General features: G+C 46.2%; 1 protein-coding gene across 14 annotated transcripts in view; it reads left to right on the plus strand.

Moving 5' to 3' along the window:
• UBR4 (ubiquitin protein ligase E3 component n-recognin 4) overlaps positions 1-17,408 on the plus strand; it is a 158,502-nt gene that overhangs the window by 70,636 nt on the left and 70,458 nt on the right. For 5 of the 14 annotated variants that reach the window (XM_051858039.3, XM_089301426.1, XM_051858043.3 and 2 more), the window contains 17 exons: positions 1,304-1,462; positions 1,799-1,951; positions 2,382-2,609; positions 2,876-3,033; positions 4,953-5,124; positions 5,669-5,870; positions 6,669-6,832; positions 7,240-7,456; positions 8,303-8,519; positions 9,276-9,308; positions 10,441-10,504; positions 10,941-11,075; positions 12,022-12,196; positions 12,870-12,953; positions 13,043-13,183; positions 15,221-15,342; positions 15,997-16,108. In XM_051858039.3, the coding sequence (XP_051713999.2) occupies positions 1,304-1,462; positions 1,799-1,951; positions 2,382-2,609; positions 2,876-3,033; positions 4,953-5,124; positions 5,669-5,870; positions 6,669-6,832; positions 7,240-7,456; positions 8,303-8,519; positions 9,276-9,308; positions 10,441-10,504; positions 10,941-11,075; positions 12,022-12,196; positions 12,870-12,953; positions 13,043-13,183; positions 15,221-15,342; positions 15,997-16,108 (2,536 nt within the window). The remainder of the gene's footprint in view (positions 1-1,303; positions 1,463-1,798; positions 1,952-2,381; positions 2,610-2,875; positions 3,034-4,952; positions 5,125-5,668; positions 5,871-6,668; positions 6,833-7,239; positions 7,457-8,302; positions 8,520-9,275; positions 9,309-10,440; positions 10,505-10,940; positions 11,076-12,021; positions 12,197-12,869; positions 12,954-13,042; positions 13,184-15,220; positions 15,343-15,996; positions 16,109-17,408) is intronic. The other 9 variants (XM_051858042.3, XM_089301427.1, XM_089301430.1 and 6 more) reach the window with 3 other exon arrangements.

Here is a 17,408-nt window from a genome sequence, read left to right on the forward strand (position 1 = left end):
CTCCAAGCTTGCCCATTTTGTGTACTGCGGTGGATACAGGCTGAAGGACAAAAGCCTGCCTAGGAAGATTTAGTGTTCCTTGCTTAACCCACCCTGCCCTCACAGCTTCTAAGGACACAGGGAGTTTGTGTGGCTTTTTAGAACTGGTAGAAGTTGGAGGAGTGCAAGGTGTTTCAGTTGTATTTTTTTTTATTTTATTTTATTTTTTTTGACAGGCAGAGTGGACAGTGAGAGAGAGAGACAGAGAGAAAGGTCTTCCTTTGCCGTTGGTTCACCCTCCAATGGCCGCCGCGGCCTGCGCGCTGTGGCCGGCGCACCGCGCTGATCCGATGGCAGGAGCCAGGAGCCAGGTGCTTTTCCTGGTCTCCCATGGGGTGCAGGGCCCAAGCACCTGGGCCATCCTCCACTGCACTCCCTGGCCACAGCAGAGAGCTGGCCTGGAAGAGGGGCAACCGGGACAGAATCCGGCGCCCCGACCGGGACTAGAACCCGGTGTGCCGGCGCCGCTAGGCGGAGGATTAGCCTAGTGAGCCGCGGCGCCGGCCTCAGTTCTATTTTTTTGTTGGATATTTTCTGGCCTTACCATCACCACTAATGTTATTTATTTATTTATTTATTTATTATTTATTTTTTGACAGGCAGAGTGGACAGTGAGAGAGAGAGACAGAGAGAAAGGTCTTCCTATGCCGTTGGTTCACCCGCCAATGGCCACCGCGGCTGGCACGCTGCGGCCGGTACACCGCGCTGATCCGATAGCAGGAGCCAGGTACTTATCCTGGTCTCCCATGGGGTGCAGGGCCCAAGGACGTGGGCCATCCTCCACTGCACTCCCTGGCCACAGCAGAGAGCTGGCCTGGAAGAGGGGCAACCTGGACAGAATCCGGCGCCCCGACCGGGACTAGAACCCGGTGTGCTGGCGCCACTAGGCAGAGGATTAGCCTAGTGAGCCGCGGCGCCGGCTACTAATGTTTTAAACTACTGTAAGCGAAAATAGGGATAGTCCATGGAACAGCTCTAAAATTATTTTAAAAACATTCAGAAAAAGCTAGAAAAGGAGTTATACATAAGAACTGTCAGTCGCTTTTGTAGAACGGTTCTTTGAAGAGAAGTGATTTCTTTGCTCCTCCCTTTTGCCCTCATTGGAAGTCGGGGGAGTAAGGGGGAGACATTTCTTGTCTTTCAACCAGGAGAAATAGAGGCTAATAATCACCAAATAGACTTACCCACGAAAACCCTGTGAACTTAGTCTGTGCTCTCTGAGAGGGTGAGGGTGAAGAATAAATTGGTAGTTGCTTCTTTGCAGATCACTGTTCTGCAGCTCTCTGCACTCTTGAAGCAAGCCGATTCCAGCAAAAGGAAGTTGACTCTGACCCGCTTGGCTTCTGCCCCAGTCCCGTTTACTGTGCTGAGCCTCACTGGAAATCCCTGCAAGGAGGACTACCTGGCAGTTTGTGGGCTAAAGGTAAAAATCCTGATTCAGGTTGGATTACCTTGAGCCTTGGAGCCTAGTCTCCTCTCCCCTGTTCTCAACCCTGCTGCTTCTTACTCATTGTTTATATTGTTAAAAGCTATTGGAATGCAAAGGATATCTTTCTATGCATTTCTTCTGGGTTATTCAGATTGCTCCTGTGTTAGAAACACCCTTTGCTTGCTCTTGAAACCTAGATATGTAAGCTGTCATATTCCTTACATGAAGGCAGGGACTATTAGGGGAGTGAAGGGAGTGCTAGCACCCTGTGTCCTTTAGCCTGCTTTCCAGATCCTCTTTTAACCATTGTGTTCCTTTCGTCTTGTCCAGGACTGCCACGTGCTCACCTTTAGTAGCTCAGGCTCTGTGTCGGATCACTTGGTGTTGCATCCCCAGTTGGCAACAGGGAACTTCATCATCAAAGCTGTGTGGTTGCCTGGTTCACAGACTGAGTTGGCAATTGTCACTGCAGACTTTGTCAAGGTACACTTATAATTCTCTGATGATAGGGTCCTAGAGTTGTTCTGCTTTTAAATCCAGAATGTTTAGTCTCCATTTTATATGCTAGCTTAAACAGAAACTAGTCAGCACACATTGTTGCCTTCTGTTACACTGCTGGACAGGGGCTTTCTGTGTGTAGGCAATGCGGAACTGACCTGTTAACACCTTCCACATACCCATACTACTACTGTACTTGTTGTCAAATTTTTATATGCATCTCTATCATTCCTTGAGGGACAATCAAGGGTACCTCATTCATCTTTGGATGCTCAGAGCCTAACACCTATAGGTGTTTGTTGAATGTAGAATGAGTGCTCATCACTCAACAGTTGTAGCTGTGTAGATTCACTGGGATATTTGGGGATGGGACTGAAAAAGAGCTCCTTTATTTAGTCTTTCTCCCGTTCTGCAGATTTATGACCTGTCTGTTGACGCCTTGAGTCCAACCTTCTACTTTCTTCTGCCGAGCTCAAAGATAAGAGACGTCACTTTTCTCTTCAATGAGGAGGGGAAGAACATCATCGTCATAATGTCTTCAGCTGGCTACATCTACACACAGCTAATGGAAGAGGCCAGCAGCGCCCAGCAGGGGCCCTTCTATGTCACTAATGTGCTGGAAATCAACCATGAAGACTTGAAGGTGGAGCACGTGTTGCCATTGCCTTCTGCTCTAGATTTAATCCATTTACCAACTCCTCTTTGTTCTCTTTGTTCCCTTCTAACTTTTAACCTAAAAGCAGAAATTCTTGTCCTTTAGGAATAAACTGATACAACCTGAAGTTCCTTTACCATCAGGGTGTTTGGGAAACTTAATCATGACTTAAAACTAGTAACCAGCATCAACTGGAAGCTGGTAGCCAAGGCAAAATGAGATGTTAATGTAAATTTATGTCTTTGTCCCTGCAGGACAGTAACAGCCAGGTGGCAGGTGGTGGTGTGTCCGTGTACTACTCCCATGTGTTGCAGATGCTGTTCTTCAGCTATTGTCAAGGCAAATCATTCGCAGCCACCATCAGCAGGATGACTCTGGAGGTGTTACAGCTCTTCCCCATCAACATCAAAAGGTGAAATGAGCATTGGATGTGCTGACATTCAGTAGGGGGTCTCTGTTTCCCTCCCAAGTACTATTCTGAGTCTGGTGAAACTGCATTTTTCTCCAGCAGTCTCATCTCTTTAAAATCAAGCAATGTCCACGGTTGACAGGTTGGGCTGTCCACGTGGTTTGTCATCCACTGTGGAGACCTCAAGCTGTAAGAGGTAGTTTGGGCCACTGCTAACTCTAAATGAAAATGTATAGTCAAAGCAGTATGTGTGTATGTGTGTGTGTATGTATATATTTTTTAAGACTTTTTTACTTGAAAGAATGGCACACAGAGAGACTGTCTTCCATTTGCTGGTTCATTGTCCAAGTGGTCACAACAGCCAGCTCTGGGCTAGGTCAAAGCCCATAGCCACAGGGCCAGCGCTGTGGCATAGTGGGTAAGGCCGCCGCCTGCAGTGTTGGCATCCCATATGGGTACTAGTTTGAGACCTGGCTGTTCCTCTTTTGATCCAGCTCTCTGCTGTGGTCTGGGAAAGTAGTAGAAGATGGCCCAAGTGCTTGGGCCCCTGCACCCATGTGGAGACCCGGAGGAAGCTCCTGACTTTGGATTGGCGCAGCTCTGGCCATTGCAGCCAATTAGGGGAGATTAGGGGAGTAAACTAGTGGATGGAAATAAATCTTTGTTCGGGGGGTTGGGGGGAGGCCCATAGACAAGGACACCATCTTGGTCTTCCATATGGGTGGCAGGTGCCCAAGTACCTGGGCCATCTTTTGCTAGCTTCTCAGGAAGCTGGATCAGAGGCAGAGTGGCTGGGGACTCAAACTGGTACTCCAATATGGGATGCCAGTGGCTCAGGTGGCAGTTTAACCCTCTGTGCCACAACATGTACCACAGTGAATGGAACTTAAATGTGCTCAGCAAGATTTGAAGAGGGACAAGTTTCTGATAGGCACTCATCTTGCCATAATGTCCTTAAAAAAAAAAAAAGATTTATTTATCTATTTATTTATTTATTTATTTGAAAGTCAGATTTAAACAGAGAAAGAGAGGCAGAGAGAGGTCTTCCATCCACTGGTTCACTCCCCGAATGACTGCAACAGCCAGAGCTGAGCTGATTGGGAGCCAGGAGCCAGAAGCTTCTTCTGGGTCTCCCATATAGGTGCAGTGACCCAAGGACTTGGGTCATCTTCTACTATTTTCCCAGGCCATAGTAGAGAGCTGGATTAGAAGTGGAGCAGCTGGGAGCAGTGGAGCAGCTGGCACTGCAGGCGGTGGTTTTACCTGCTGTGCCACAGCACTAGCCCCACCATAATGTCCTTTCAATTTACTTCCTGGGGGAAACTTAACTCTGTCAGTAAACTGAGCATGAGCGTTGTTGCGGGGGTGGTGTTGGAGTTAGAGGCTTCTATCAGGTTTCTTGGTAACAGAGGGCTATGTGAGGTAGTGAAAATTTTATTTAAGGAGGAAGGAGAGATTTAGGGTTTTTTCATATCTTTCTTAGCTGCCATTGGGTAGCCATTATAGCATTTTTTCTCTGGCCTCTCTTTTGGGACTTACCTGGTTTGAGATGAAATGAAGTGAAATGGACACCAGTTTGCCTAAAACTTAATGAGTCTGGAGATCCTTACAGGACAGTGGGTCACATTCCTTAAGCAGTCATGGCCCTATGCACGTGACAGCCTGTAGGTGCATAGGGCTACCTCTTCTCAGACTGTAGGGCCCAGCATTGGAGATGTTAAACAAGGACTCCTCCCAGGGGCACATGCTGGGGGTATGAGACTGGGTAAGCCTCAGAGTAACACTGACTCATGCGGAGTCTGGCCACAGATACCACTCTAGAGGCAGGCGTGTGGCTAGTTAGAGGACAGCTTCCAGGTCAAGAAAAGAACTCTTTAAGTGGTGATTAACATTCTAACTGTGGCCACTTTTGTTGTCTGCAGTTCCAATGGTGGCAGTAAGACTTCTCCTGCACTTTGCCAGTGGTCTGAGGTGATGAACCACCCTGGCTTGGTGTGCTGTGTCCAGCAAACCACAGGTGTGCCGCTGGTGATCATGGTGAGGCCAGACACCCTTCTCATCCAGGAGATCAAGACTCTTCCTGCTAAAGCAAAGGTCAGTGCCAAGTTCTCCCATCACTTCATTTTGATAGATACCGTTATGTTGATTTTTTTCCCTGTACTTGCTGTTTTTTTTTAAAGATTCATTTATTTATTTTATTTGAAAGGCAGAGCAACAGAAAGAGAGAGACAGGTTCACACCCCCAAATGGCCAGAACATCCAGGGCTAGTTTAGGCTGAAGCCAGAAACCAGGAATTCAATCCAGGTCTCTCCTTGGATAGCAGGGAACCAAGTACTTGGTCCATCATCTGCTACCTCCTAGGCATATTAACAAAGAGCTGGATTGGAAATGAAGCAGCTGGGCCTCAAACTGGGACTTAGATATGGGAAGCCAGTATCACCAGCTGCAACTTAACCCACTGCACAATGCTGGCTCTCTTCTCTTATCTGTTCCTATGGGGGCCTACATTATCCATTTTCTTTCAGACACCTTTCAGTGCCACCCTACCTAACTGAACTGGTTGTCTCTCTTCCTCTCTTTGTGGGCTCTGATCTGTACACATGGGAACTAACACATGCCTTTGTTGCTTCTTCCTAGATCCAAGACATGGTTGCTATTAGGCACACAGCCTGCAATGAGCAGCAGCGGACAACCATGATCTTGCTGTGTGAAGATGGCAGCCTGCGTATTTATATGGCCAATGTGGAAAACACCTCCTATTGGCTCCAACCATCCCTGCAGCCCAGTAGTGTCATTAGTATAATGAAGCCTGTTCGAAAACGCAAAACAGCCACGATCAGTAAGGCCTCTTCTCGGAAGATGGCTGTGTGTGTGTGGGGGGTGAGAATGAGTCTTCTACACAGTGACTCAGAACTTAGAATCTACCCATGAGTGTCTGGGAAGAGATGGTGACTGTCCCATTTGCACATTTGTAAAGTTACGGATATGTGCTAGCTGATTTGGTTCCAAATGACAAACACCCATTGGCTGTTTGGTGTAGGTCAGCAGCTCTTTGGTGTCCAGAAAGAGTGGTATCTTGCTCCTTGTTTGAGAAATTTTTCTCTCTGAGTTTAGAGGAAATGGCTTGCCTTCAGGATGGAACTGATTGAATAGTAGATCCCACTGACAATTGAAGAACCCATCTCTGAGCGAGTAATCTTGCTCCTGACTGAGAGGACTCCTCAGGGAAGTGAAAGCTTAAATTTAGTAGTGAGTGAATCTGGCTCAGCAAAGACCTTGCAAGTTCATCATATTATCTTAAATTTGTTCTGTAGGGTCTATATTTTCTATAATGGCAGAGCTTATCCTGTAAAGAGATGGCCTCCATTTTTAATTTTAAATAAAGCAACTGCCAGAGAGACTGTAGGGCACACAATACCAGGTTGTTTCTTGTTACTGAGCTCTGTTGTGCTTAGGGAGAATAACAGCCGGAGAGCTGGCCTCATGCAGGCTTCCTGCTGATGCTCACATTATGATCCAGAATATGCTTAGAAAGGCCAGAGTGTGTGAGTTGGGCTCAGCCTTGGGGAAGTGGACTGGGAGCAGAGGTGGTCGAAACTGCATATACCCATGTTCTTTGCTAATCTGATCTCCACAGCAACCCGCACATCCAGCCAGGTGACTTTCCCTATTGACTTCTTTGAACACAACCAGCAGTTGACAGATGTGGAGTTTGGTGGCAATGACCTCCTGCAGGTCTACAATGCACAACAGATAAAGCACCGGCTGAATTCCACTGGCATGTATGTGGCCAACACCAAGGTGAGGACTATGCTGGGCTGGACTCATTCCCTGGTGCAAGAACACATCTTCTACAATGCATGTGTGAATCACACATTCAGTCACCAACCCTCAATTCTAGTTACATGGTTCCTTAACAAATGAAGGACTCCTATCCCATAAGGTTAGGTTTCCATCATTACCAGCACGATTACTGTGCAGAGGACAACAGGGCATTGTTAATGTGGGGAGAAGGAAACCTGATATGGAAGAGAATCTACTCCCTGCCTCTGTGTTCCAGTCCTTGGAAGCAAGAAAGTCATTTCTAGGGAGTTAAGAAGGATAAAAGTCTTAACCTGGGAACACATTGAGACATATCAGAGGCAGGCATCAAGGCGTGAATTTAAGAATTCCTGTTAATTTTTCTGGTATGTGCCTTTTCTCTCTAGCCTGGTGGCTTCACCATTGAGATTAGTAACAACAACAGCACCATGGTGATGACAGGCATGCGGATCCAGATTGGGACCCAGGCAATTGAGCGAGCCCCATCTTATATTGAAATCTTCGGCAGAACCATGCAGCTCAACCTGAGTCGATCACGCTGGTTTGACTTCCCGTTCACCAGAGAAGAAGCCCTGCAAGCTGACAAGAAGCTGAACCTCTTCAGTGAGTCACCAACCCCTGGTGCACACTCCATCCTTCTCATTGTGACTGCTGAATTAGGGTCACTGATCTGTGGTCTCCAGTATTCTGGGATCTCTCTGCTCTACTGATTTGTCTGTGGTCTCTGCCATCAGGAAACTTTTGAGCTTCATTTGAAAAATAAAAAAGGCAAAGGAACAGGAAAGAGAGTGGGAAGAGTAACAGGGTAAAGTTCCGTTAAGTGTTCACGTCTGGGTGTTGGGTCAGCCTCACTGATGGGGCTGCTTCCATCCTTAGGCAGAGAAGATGCCAGATTGGCTGTGACATCACAAGGCTTTCTTAAAGCACAGATGAAAATCTCAGGCTACACTTTGCTAAGAGGTGTTTAGCAGTGCTTTGCTGTGCCCTTGGATACTTGAAATCCCGAGTACAAATCCAGGAGCCTTTCTTGAGACTGGCTGCTTTTCTTTCATATACTGGCCACTTGTCTGATGCTCTTTCTCCTAGAATTGCCATTGTTGTGAATGATGATGATCTGTTCTTTGAACAGAGGAAGTGCTCAGCAGTTGACCCCATGGTGTGAGGGGGGGCAGATGCAATATCCTAAGAGCACAAAGGGCTCCTTACAGTGATGTTTTGGGTCTTTTCCAAGTGGAGCTTTGTAGGCTCAATTCGTGAACTGGTTTACATGCACTCGGCATCTGTACACAATTAAAGAGCTGCTGATGTCTCTGGAGATGAAATCCCTCTGTCTCTGTAAAATTGATGTGATCTGCTCCTTTGCCTAGAATGATCTGGTCTGGTCTTTGGAGGTGTGGTATTAGCCCTTTAGACAATGGGCTTCCTAAAGGCTTCTCTTACTTATTGCAGTCGGGGCCTCGGTGGATCCAGCAGGTGTCACCATGATAGATGCTGTAAAAATTTATGGCAAGACTAAGGAGCAGTTTGGTTGGCCTGATGAGCCCCCTGAAGAATTCCCTTCTGCCTCTGTCAGCAACATCTGCCCTTCAAACCTGAACCAGAGTAATGGCACTGGAGACAGCGACTCAGCTGCCCCTACTACGACCAGTGGAACTGTCCTGGAGAGGTACCAGTGCTGGTGGGGGCTGGCTTCAGTTTTCATTTTCCACTCTCACTCCAGACCTTCCCGTGGCTTGAAACAGTCCACTTCTAATAACCATCCCAAGTTAGCCTATGACTTCTAAAATTTCATGTAACTCCCTGACATTCACTGTCTCCTTAGTGTGCAGATAAAACCTGAAAAATGTGCTCAGAGCCATCTGATGCCAGAGTCTGCCTGAGCAGAAGTTCTGACCCTTGTCTTAATGCTCAGGCACCCTTTGCAGTAGGCAGAGGCTGCAGACCAGAAGGTGCGTAAGCTGCTCTACGATACTGGGATCCAGCCTTGCTGAGGTCATAGGGAAACAGCCTCCCTTCCATCCTGATGGCATCATCTTCTCATCTTCTCCACAATAGCCACCTCCATGGCAGTAACCTTGCCAGCAGGAGAGGCTGCTGCTGCATCTCAGAGCAGAGTTCCAGGTCACCTTCAGGCTCCCTCCAGTGGCACTCTTAAGCATTGTGCTTGGCTTCTTTGTCTTAGGGAGCTGCTGGTTTGCCATGGTAGGCAAAATAATTCATGATGTAAGACTGAGTTTCTTACATTGTAAGTCATAAGAATAGCTTTGCTTGGAGTCACTGCTTCCCACCAGCAGCCTCCTCCACCCTGTCTTTCTCTTTCTTTTCCCCCACCCTGTTCATATATGGTTTGCTGAGGATGTGTTTCCAGGTTTCTCTGAGCTTCACATTTTTTTCCTTTTTTTTTCTTTGCTTCTCCCCCAAGTTCTGAAACTGAGTCCCTAACCAAGCTGGACCGGTTAGTATGCCCTCTTTCTTTTCTCTGCACGAGTGAGTGTGTGTCAGAGAGCAGTGTGCCCAATGATGTGGCTTTGCATTGATTCTGCTTCTGTTAAGAGTCCTCCTGCTTCTTTCTGTCCTGGTCATTGCATGGCTGCAAAGCTCTCCATGTGTAACAGTGGAGCATACGGAGGACTGTGAGTGCACACTTGGTGTTGGCCGTGTCAGACTCTCTCAGCTCTCTGTTCCTTACCCCAGTCCTATCTGCTTCTTCTCGGTAGTGGATGAGAAGTTGGGTGGGGGCAGAGGGGCAAACAAAGAAGTCTTGCCATCGGATGAGCCACTAGAGTGCTCGTTCTGTCCCTGTTTGTTTTCTACCTCAGTTACCTCTTCCCTTGTTCTTTATTCCCTTTCTGTAACCTTGAACCCTTTCCTCTCCAGCTTTCTCCGTACTTTCTCTGTCCAGAGCTTCAGCTGTTAGGATGTTGATCTTTTTAGTATCCCACATTACATTCAAAGGAATAAGCCCTGGGGAGCATGTTCCTTGGTACCTCTGAATAGATGGGTTTCCTGCTCCTTCTCTAAGGGGGGAGTTGTTCAGTTTTCTAAGGATGCTTTGTATTGCCCCTCAAATGCTGGTAGTTGGTACGCACCTAAACATACAGTTTGTTCTCCCTACTTGGAGACTCATGGGAAATGCCTTTGTGCATTTTCTTGGAGGTTTAAGTAAAATAAAACCTTAACCATGCCGGTATAAGAAGACAGCTTTAACCTTTCCCTTTGTGGATCCCTTTGCCCACTGATCTCTGGGCACCTGAGCTTTGGGTCCCATTGCATCAAGACTGTTAAACCCATCTCAGTGATCCCTGCCACAGGCAGCAGAAGGAAGCACATTTATCCTCTTTGAGGAAGAAAAGCCCTGTCTTTGAGTTATGGATTATGAACATGGCCTCAGGTTGATCTTCGAGCTCCTGGCCTGTAACACAGGAAACGATATGCATGGTGCCTATGGCAGGTCTTATTGTGCTTTGATTTTGTATTTGGCATTCATTAGCTGTCCCCAAGGTCCTCACGGCTATAGTTTGCCTAGGCTAACGCACAAGGCGGAGAAAACGGTGGTTGTACTCAAGCCAGGTTTTCTGTCTCCCCAGGCTGGTTGTGAGTTCTTTAGAAGCCCTGGAAAGCTGCTTTGCTGTTGGTCCAATCATCGAGAAGGCAAGTTACTTCTTCAAAGCACATGGGAGCTTTCTGAAGAACTGGGAAGTCAGTGGAGTTGTTTGAGACCCCAAGCCCTTGCAGCTATAAAAAAAAAAAATAGCATTTATAGCATAATCTTGATTTGCAAAGAAGCTCCAGAGCAGGCTTTAGCTTAAGGCCTTGCGTCCTACTTTTGGTGGCCTGTGGTGACAGCAGGTGGAAGAATAGGATGAGTCTTGGTACAAGAGTGCTTTCTTGGGAGTCATGAGCTTGGGGTCTGCTGCTTCTCCTGTTTGGAAGGATTCTAATTTCTGAAATCTTTTCCTTGCAGTCCGTGGAGTATAACAAACTCCTGGGGCCCCTTGAAGGATGGAAAGGGGAGGGTGGAGTGTAGACAGTTTATTCTGCATTGGGTTGATAGGATTAGTGATAACCCTGCCATCTTTTGCATCAGGAGAGAAACAAGAATGCGGCTCAGGAGCTGGCAACTTTGCTTCTGTCCCTGCCAGCACCTGCCAGTGTCCAGCAGCAGTCCAAGAGCCTCCTGGCCAGCCTGCACACCAGCCGCTCGGCCTATCACAGCCACAAGGTAATCGTTCCCTCTCGGGATGCCTTTTGTAAGAATGGAATTGTCGGTCCTGCAGGGAAACAAGGCAGTTGGTTCTTTGTGTGTAAAGCAAAGACATAGTGAAATGGAGGAAGGATTGATAGCGTTGAGATCAGACCCACAGAGCCTCAGGTGTGCCCTGAGAACTTAATGAATGCCACCCAAAACTGAAGACGAGTCAGCTCATGGGTCTCTGGTAAATCGGGGCTGATCAGCAAGGCTTAAGAAACAGAAGAAGGGGTAATGAGCATGGAGAGCCTCCCTCTGGAAAAGAGTGAGGGGAGGTGGATTGCTGAGATGTTTCCACTGCCCTCACTGTGGGATGATGTGACAGGTGTGCTTGTTGGTGAAAGTTGTTGAGTTGTTGGAGAGCCTCTTGGAGAAAATCTGGGCAGAGAGAGTCTCTCCTAAGAGAGTAGGGAGCTGCCAAAGGAAGAAAGTTGGGCGAGTTTCTGTGGATGGAGAAGAGGACAGACAGTTCAGACCCACAAGGAAGAAAGGCCCTGGGAGAAGCAACCAGCCCAGAAGCCCTGGTTAGCCTTTGTGTCTCCAACCAGATAATGGAGAAATGTGCGTTTAACTGCTGAGCCTCTCATAGAAATGCAGTTTTGGAAACACAAACAATTCTACTGCTGTAGGAAAGAAGTCTGAGGTGCTGCAGTTCTGAAGAATTGCACGGGTTCCAATTTTCCTATCATTCTTTCATAATGACCTCATGGCTTTTGGGTTTTTGATGACTTTAATGGTTTAGATATGATGAAGTTTAACATTGTTGAGCAACTATGAAGCTTAGTCTAAGTGGTAGTGATAATTAGCCTGTTCTCTTGACAGCATGTCCCTGCCAGCTTTCCTCAGCTCTTAGCGTGAGTGCCCAGTGGTGCCCAGCCCTTGCTTGTGTTTGATCCTCAGTGACCCTGTCGTTCCCTAGGATCAGGCCTTGCTGAGCAAAGCCGTGCAGTGTCTCAACACATCCACCAAAGAAGGCAAAGATTTGGACCCCGAGGTGTTCCAGAGGCTGGTGATCACAGCTCGTTCCATTGCCATCATGCGCCCTAACAACCTTGTCCATTTTACGGAGTCAAAGCTGCCTCAGATGGAAACAGGTGAACTTGGCCTATGTGGCCGTGGTCCTGAAATCAGTTTAGTCTGCTTTCTTTCTCATAGTCTCGCTGTGCTCACTGGCCTTGACTGACTTCGTGCTCTCAGATGGGGATTTTACTCCCAGTCTTTAAACCTGGCTGGGCTTTTGACATTGGGGTGGTTCCATGTTAATAAATTCCTCTTCCAGTGCTACCTCTCTGATGATCCTCAAGTTTATTTAGTGTTGTTGACATCAGAAGTTACAGCTACTTAGGATCTTCGGGGTGAAGCTAAGATTGGTTGGCCCCTGCTTGCTTTAAAGTCATAGAGTCGTATCTTACGCTTTAATGCTGTTCTTTTGCCATTATTTTACATGTACACAGTGGCCTTTCTTAGTGTTCCATTTTGTTGCCTTGTCTCTTCTCATGTTGACTGGAGCCCAAACCTGTTCTTCCATTGTCAGATACTTTACTGATGCCTTTACGACTCTGTTACTTGCTTCTGTATGTGGTCATTGTCCCATTCTTCTAATATTACAATCCCGAAATGATTCTAGAGAAATCTCAGATGTTCCCTTAGGGTTTAAAAGTTGAACAGTTGGAACCGACATCTTTGAATCTGCCTGTAAAGATCCTGAATGCTTCCCCTTCTACTTCTTTCTAACATACGCTGTTTTCTGTGATATTCCTTTCCCAGACTGTTTTTTTCCTAGATGTGCCTGCTGGAGTCTAGGGATAGTTGGCATATTGACTGGGGCCCCACTTGAAACTCCCTCCCCAGGCAAGCTTCCTTGACCTGAGTTAACCTTAAAACAAATTAAATTTCATCTCCATCTTACCATTCTTAACAATTGTCTTTCTCCTGCTTAGAAGGAGCGGATGAGGGGAAAGAACCGCAGAAGCAGCTGGAAGGAGATTGCTGTAGTTTCATCACTCAGCTTGTGAACCACTTCTGGAAGCTGCATGCATCCAAACCCAAGAATGCCTTCTTGGCACCTGCCTGCCTTCCAGGTATCAGTGTTAAAAGGAAGGATACTTGGCTCTTGATACAAAGTAAAACTTGGTATGAGTAGTCTTTGAGCAGCTGAGACCTTTACCCCATGGCCCTCTTCGTCCAGAATTAATAATTGAGATACTAAAGTCTGTTAGATGTGTGCATCGTTCTCACTGCAAGGATTTAGCAGTGTCAGAGAGTAGGGTTGTCTTGTATTGCATCTGTTCACACGAAGGGTGTGTGTGTGTCTCCTTCGTGGTGTTTATAGTTTTGTTTTGTTTTGTTTTTTGACAGGCAGAGTTAGACAGTGAGACAGAGACAGAGACAGAGAGAAAGGTCTTCCTTTTTTCCGTTGGTTCACCACCCCCCCCCCCAAATGGCCGCCATGGCAGGTGCACTGCACCGATGTGAAGCCAGGAGCCAGGTGCTTCCTCCTGGTCTCCTATGCGGGTGCAGGGCCCAAGTACTTGGGCCATCCTCCACTGCCTTCCCGGGCCACAGCAGAGAGCTGGACTGGAAGAGGAGCAACTGGGACAGAATCCGGTGCCCCAACCAGGACTAGAACCCAGGGTGCTGCCGCCACGGTGCCAGTCTATAATTGTTTTAAAAAATTTTTTAAAACCATGATTCAAAGCCAGTTCAAAAATTAAAAGCTAAGTATTGGCCTTTCTGGTTTTGTTTCTTTTTAAAATTATATACTTTTTTAAAAAAAGATTTCTTTATTTGAAAGGTAGAGTTACAGAGAGGTAGACAGAAGAGAGGTGCTCCATCTGCTGGTTCACTGCCCAGATGGCCACACGGCTGGATCTGGGCCGATCTGAAGGCAGGAGCCAGGAGCTTCTTCAGGGTCTTCCTGAATAGAAGATGGCTTGGACCATCTTCTATTGCTTTTCCAGACCATAGCAGAGAGCTGGATCGGAAGTGGAGCAGCTGGGACTCGAACTAGCACCCATATGGGAGGCCGGCTTCATAGACAGCAGCTTTACCTGCTATGTACAGTGCTGTCCCCAGCATTGGCCTTTCAATGATTCTATTTTCAGGCTACTACTTCCTTTGATACCTAACTTCTCAATACCAAAAAGTTCAGGTGGAGGAATAAGGATCTGAATAGCAATATAAAAAGTAGAATGACCCATCCTTTTTGTTTGGAGGTTACTTGCATAGTAATAAAGGTAAGCTAAGTTCCTGTTTTGTCATCACCTGAGGTTGAGGGGTAGTTAGGAGACATTTAATATCTGCCTGCTTTGTCGCATTTCTCTCACTTTCTGTTGACACTTGTAGAGAATAGACAGCTACTTATTCTTTGACGCAGGATAATCTGGGAAGCCTTTTCCTTTTTTTTTTTTTTTAAGATTTATTTATTGGAGCCAGTGTCATGGAATAGTGGGTTAAGCTGGTGCCTATGAAGCCGGCATCCCATTTTGGCACTTGTTCTAGTCCCAGCTGCTTCACTTCCAATCCAGCTTCTAGCTCATGCACCTGGGAAAGCAGCAAAAGATGGCCCAACATGGGAGAACTATAAGTTCCTGGCTTGTGGCTTCAGCCTGGCCCAGCCTTGGTCATTGCAGCCATTTGGAGAGTGAACCAGTGGATGGAAGATTCATTCTCTCTCTCTTTCTCTCTCTCTCTCTCTCTCTCCCTCTCTCCCTTTCTCCCTCTCTCCCTCTCTCTCCCTCCCTCCCTCCCTCTCCCTCCCCCTCCCCCTCCCCCCCTTCACCCCCGCCTTTCAAATAAATAAATTAAAAATATTTATCTGAAGGAGTTACAGAGATAGAAGGAGAGAGACATAAAGACAGAAAGTGAGAGTGAGATCTTCCATCTGCTGGGTCACTCCCCAAATGGCCACAATGGCCAGTACTGGGCCAGACCGAAGCCAGGAGCCTAGAATTCCATCTGGGTCTCCCACATGGGTGACAGGGGCCCAAGCACTTGGACTATCTATTGCTGCTTTCCCAGGTGTGTTAACAAGGAGCTGGATTGGGAATCGCTCTAGTAGCTCAAGTAGCTAGAGGTTTTTCCATCAGGTTTTCAGATAATGTTTTTCTTCCTTTTAGGCCTAACTCACATAGAAGCTACTGTCAATGCACTGGTAGACATTATCCATGGCTACTGTACTTGTGAGCTGGACTGTATTAACACAGCATCCAAGATCTACATGCAGATGCTATTGTGTCCTGTACGTATTGTTACAGCTCCCCATATCTCCCACAGCCCAGGATTATCTGGATGACCTTTAAAGTCATTTACTAACCTAATGAAATAGACTTAAAGAAGATGATTGGAATTAAGAGTTTCAAATATCAGTAAAAGCTTTCAGATCTTACTCTATGAAAAAGGAAGACTTAGAAGGGGGATGTACTTGGTTTTTCTTGTCCAGTGCTAAATCCTGAGGGACTAATCTGGTTATTGCTACATAGTTAGTGATAAGTAAACTTAAATGAACATGGAGTGAGCACATCAAGGTTTCTATTTCCAGTGATGTTGTCACAGAAGGAAAGTGTTTGATAAACTTGTTATAGCATGGAGCTAGGGTGAGCAGTACTGAGTTGGTCGTCTGATGAGTCCATTCGTAGAAAGCCAGAGTGGCTTCAGAAGCACACGGTCTGCAAGCCTGTTACCAGCAGCTGAAGGACAAGAAGGTGCTCGGTGGGGCCTCAGGCCAGGGCAGGAAATGTGGATGAACTTAACCTGCTAAGCTGTCTACTTAGTAGGTGAGAGTAGATAGGTCTTCCACATGCAAGTAATGATTGACCAAGAAAAACAAGTGTTTTAGATATTGTTTCATGAATAATATAAAACCTAAGCTTGACAGTTCACTTTTAAACCTCAGGATCCTGCTGTGAGCTTCTCTTGTAAACAAGCTTTAATTCGAGTCCTAAGGCCCAGGAACAAACGGAGACATGTGACATTGCCCTCCTCCCCTCGAAGCAACACGCCAATGGGTAATGTGAGGTCTGGGTTTGGACATCAGGTGTGGGTGGGAGGGAAGGAAGCAGGCGCGGCATTACGGTATGTTCCTGTTCACCACAGTCTTGGAGATCTGTATTTATTCATTTTTACCCTTTCCATCTTCCATAAGAAATTTAAAATTATATATAAAAATATTATAACTAGGACAAAAAATAAAATCAAGGCTGTAGGAAAACAAAGGTTCTATAGTAAAATCAAATTAAATATGCGGACAGTGCTTGACAGGATCCTGCATGGTTAAGTGACTATCTTGTCTTTGGCTGGAAACTTTGCAGTAACCATAGTAAAAATAAAATAAGGATAATTAGAAAAATCACAAAGGCCAAAGAGAGAAGATTTTTCAGGAAAAGTATACTTTACCTGGAACAAAAGTTCTTCATTGAAGGTAATGTTTTGTTGCCTGAAGGGGAGATTCCTCAATGAAGTTACCTACAGTAAGTTTGGTGGCAGGTTCACAGACATCTCCCGCACTATAGACATGGACACAGTCAAGGGGGTAACATTTTAGTAAAAACAGCTTTACGAGATGCTGGCATTCTTTTATAAAATGCTGTCTTGCTTTTATTTAGAAGTAAATTTCAAATGAAAGTCATGTATCTAATTTAAAATATTCTTGTAGCATGGTATAAAGAGTAAAAGGAAGTGAATTAATTTACTAACAATTTACTGTATCAAAACTATTGTTCCAACATTGTAGTCAATGTAAGAATTTATTAGTGAAATAATTAGTTTTTTTTGGTGCTTTGAAAGCCAATGTGTATTTCATGCAATAAAATGCACATCTTCATTTGTAGTAGCCACATTTTTTTTTTATTTTTTATTTATTTATTTTTTATTTTTATTTATTTATTTATTTTTGACAGGCAGAGTGGACAGTGAGAGAGAGAGACAGAGAGAAAGGTCTTCCTTTGCTGTTGGTTCACCCTCCAATGGCCGCCGCGGCCAGCGCGCTGCGGCCGGCGCACCGCGCTGATCCGATGGCAGGAACCAGGAGCCAGGTGCTTTTCCTGATCTCCCATGGGGTGCAGGGCCCAAGCACCTGGGCCATCCTCCACTGCACTCCCGGGCCACAGCAGAGAGCTGGCCTGGAAGAGGGGCAACCGCGGCGCCGTCCTGTAGTAGCCACATTTTAAGTGCTCAGTTCCTACTTGTGCCTAGTGGCTACTCTGGGATGGTGCAGATCTAGAGGAATGTATATGATGCTGTCACATTCAGACGCTCTTCCTTCAATATCACTTATCTAAGTGGTTTTTTTTTTTTTTTAATTTAAGA

The sequence above is a fragment of the Oryctolagus cuniculus genome, chromosome 7 (genome assembly GCF_051225735.1).
Source record: "Oryctolagus cuniculus isolate XC-2025 breed Fujian yellow rabbit chromosome 7, ASM5122573v1, whole genome shotgun sequence".
Classification (NCBI taxonomy): domain Eukaryota; kingdom Metazoa; phylum Chordata; class Mammalia; order Lagomorpha; family Leporidae; genus Oryctolagus; species Oryctolagus cuniculus.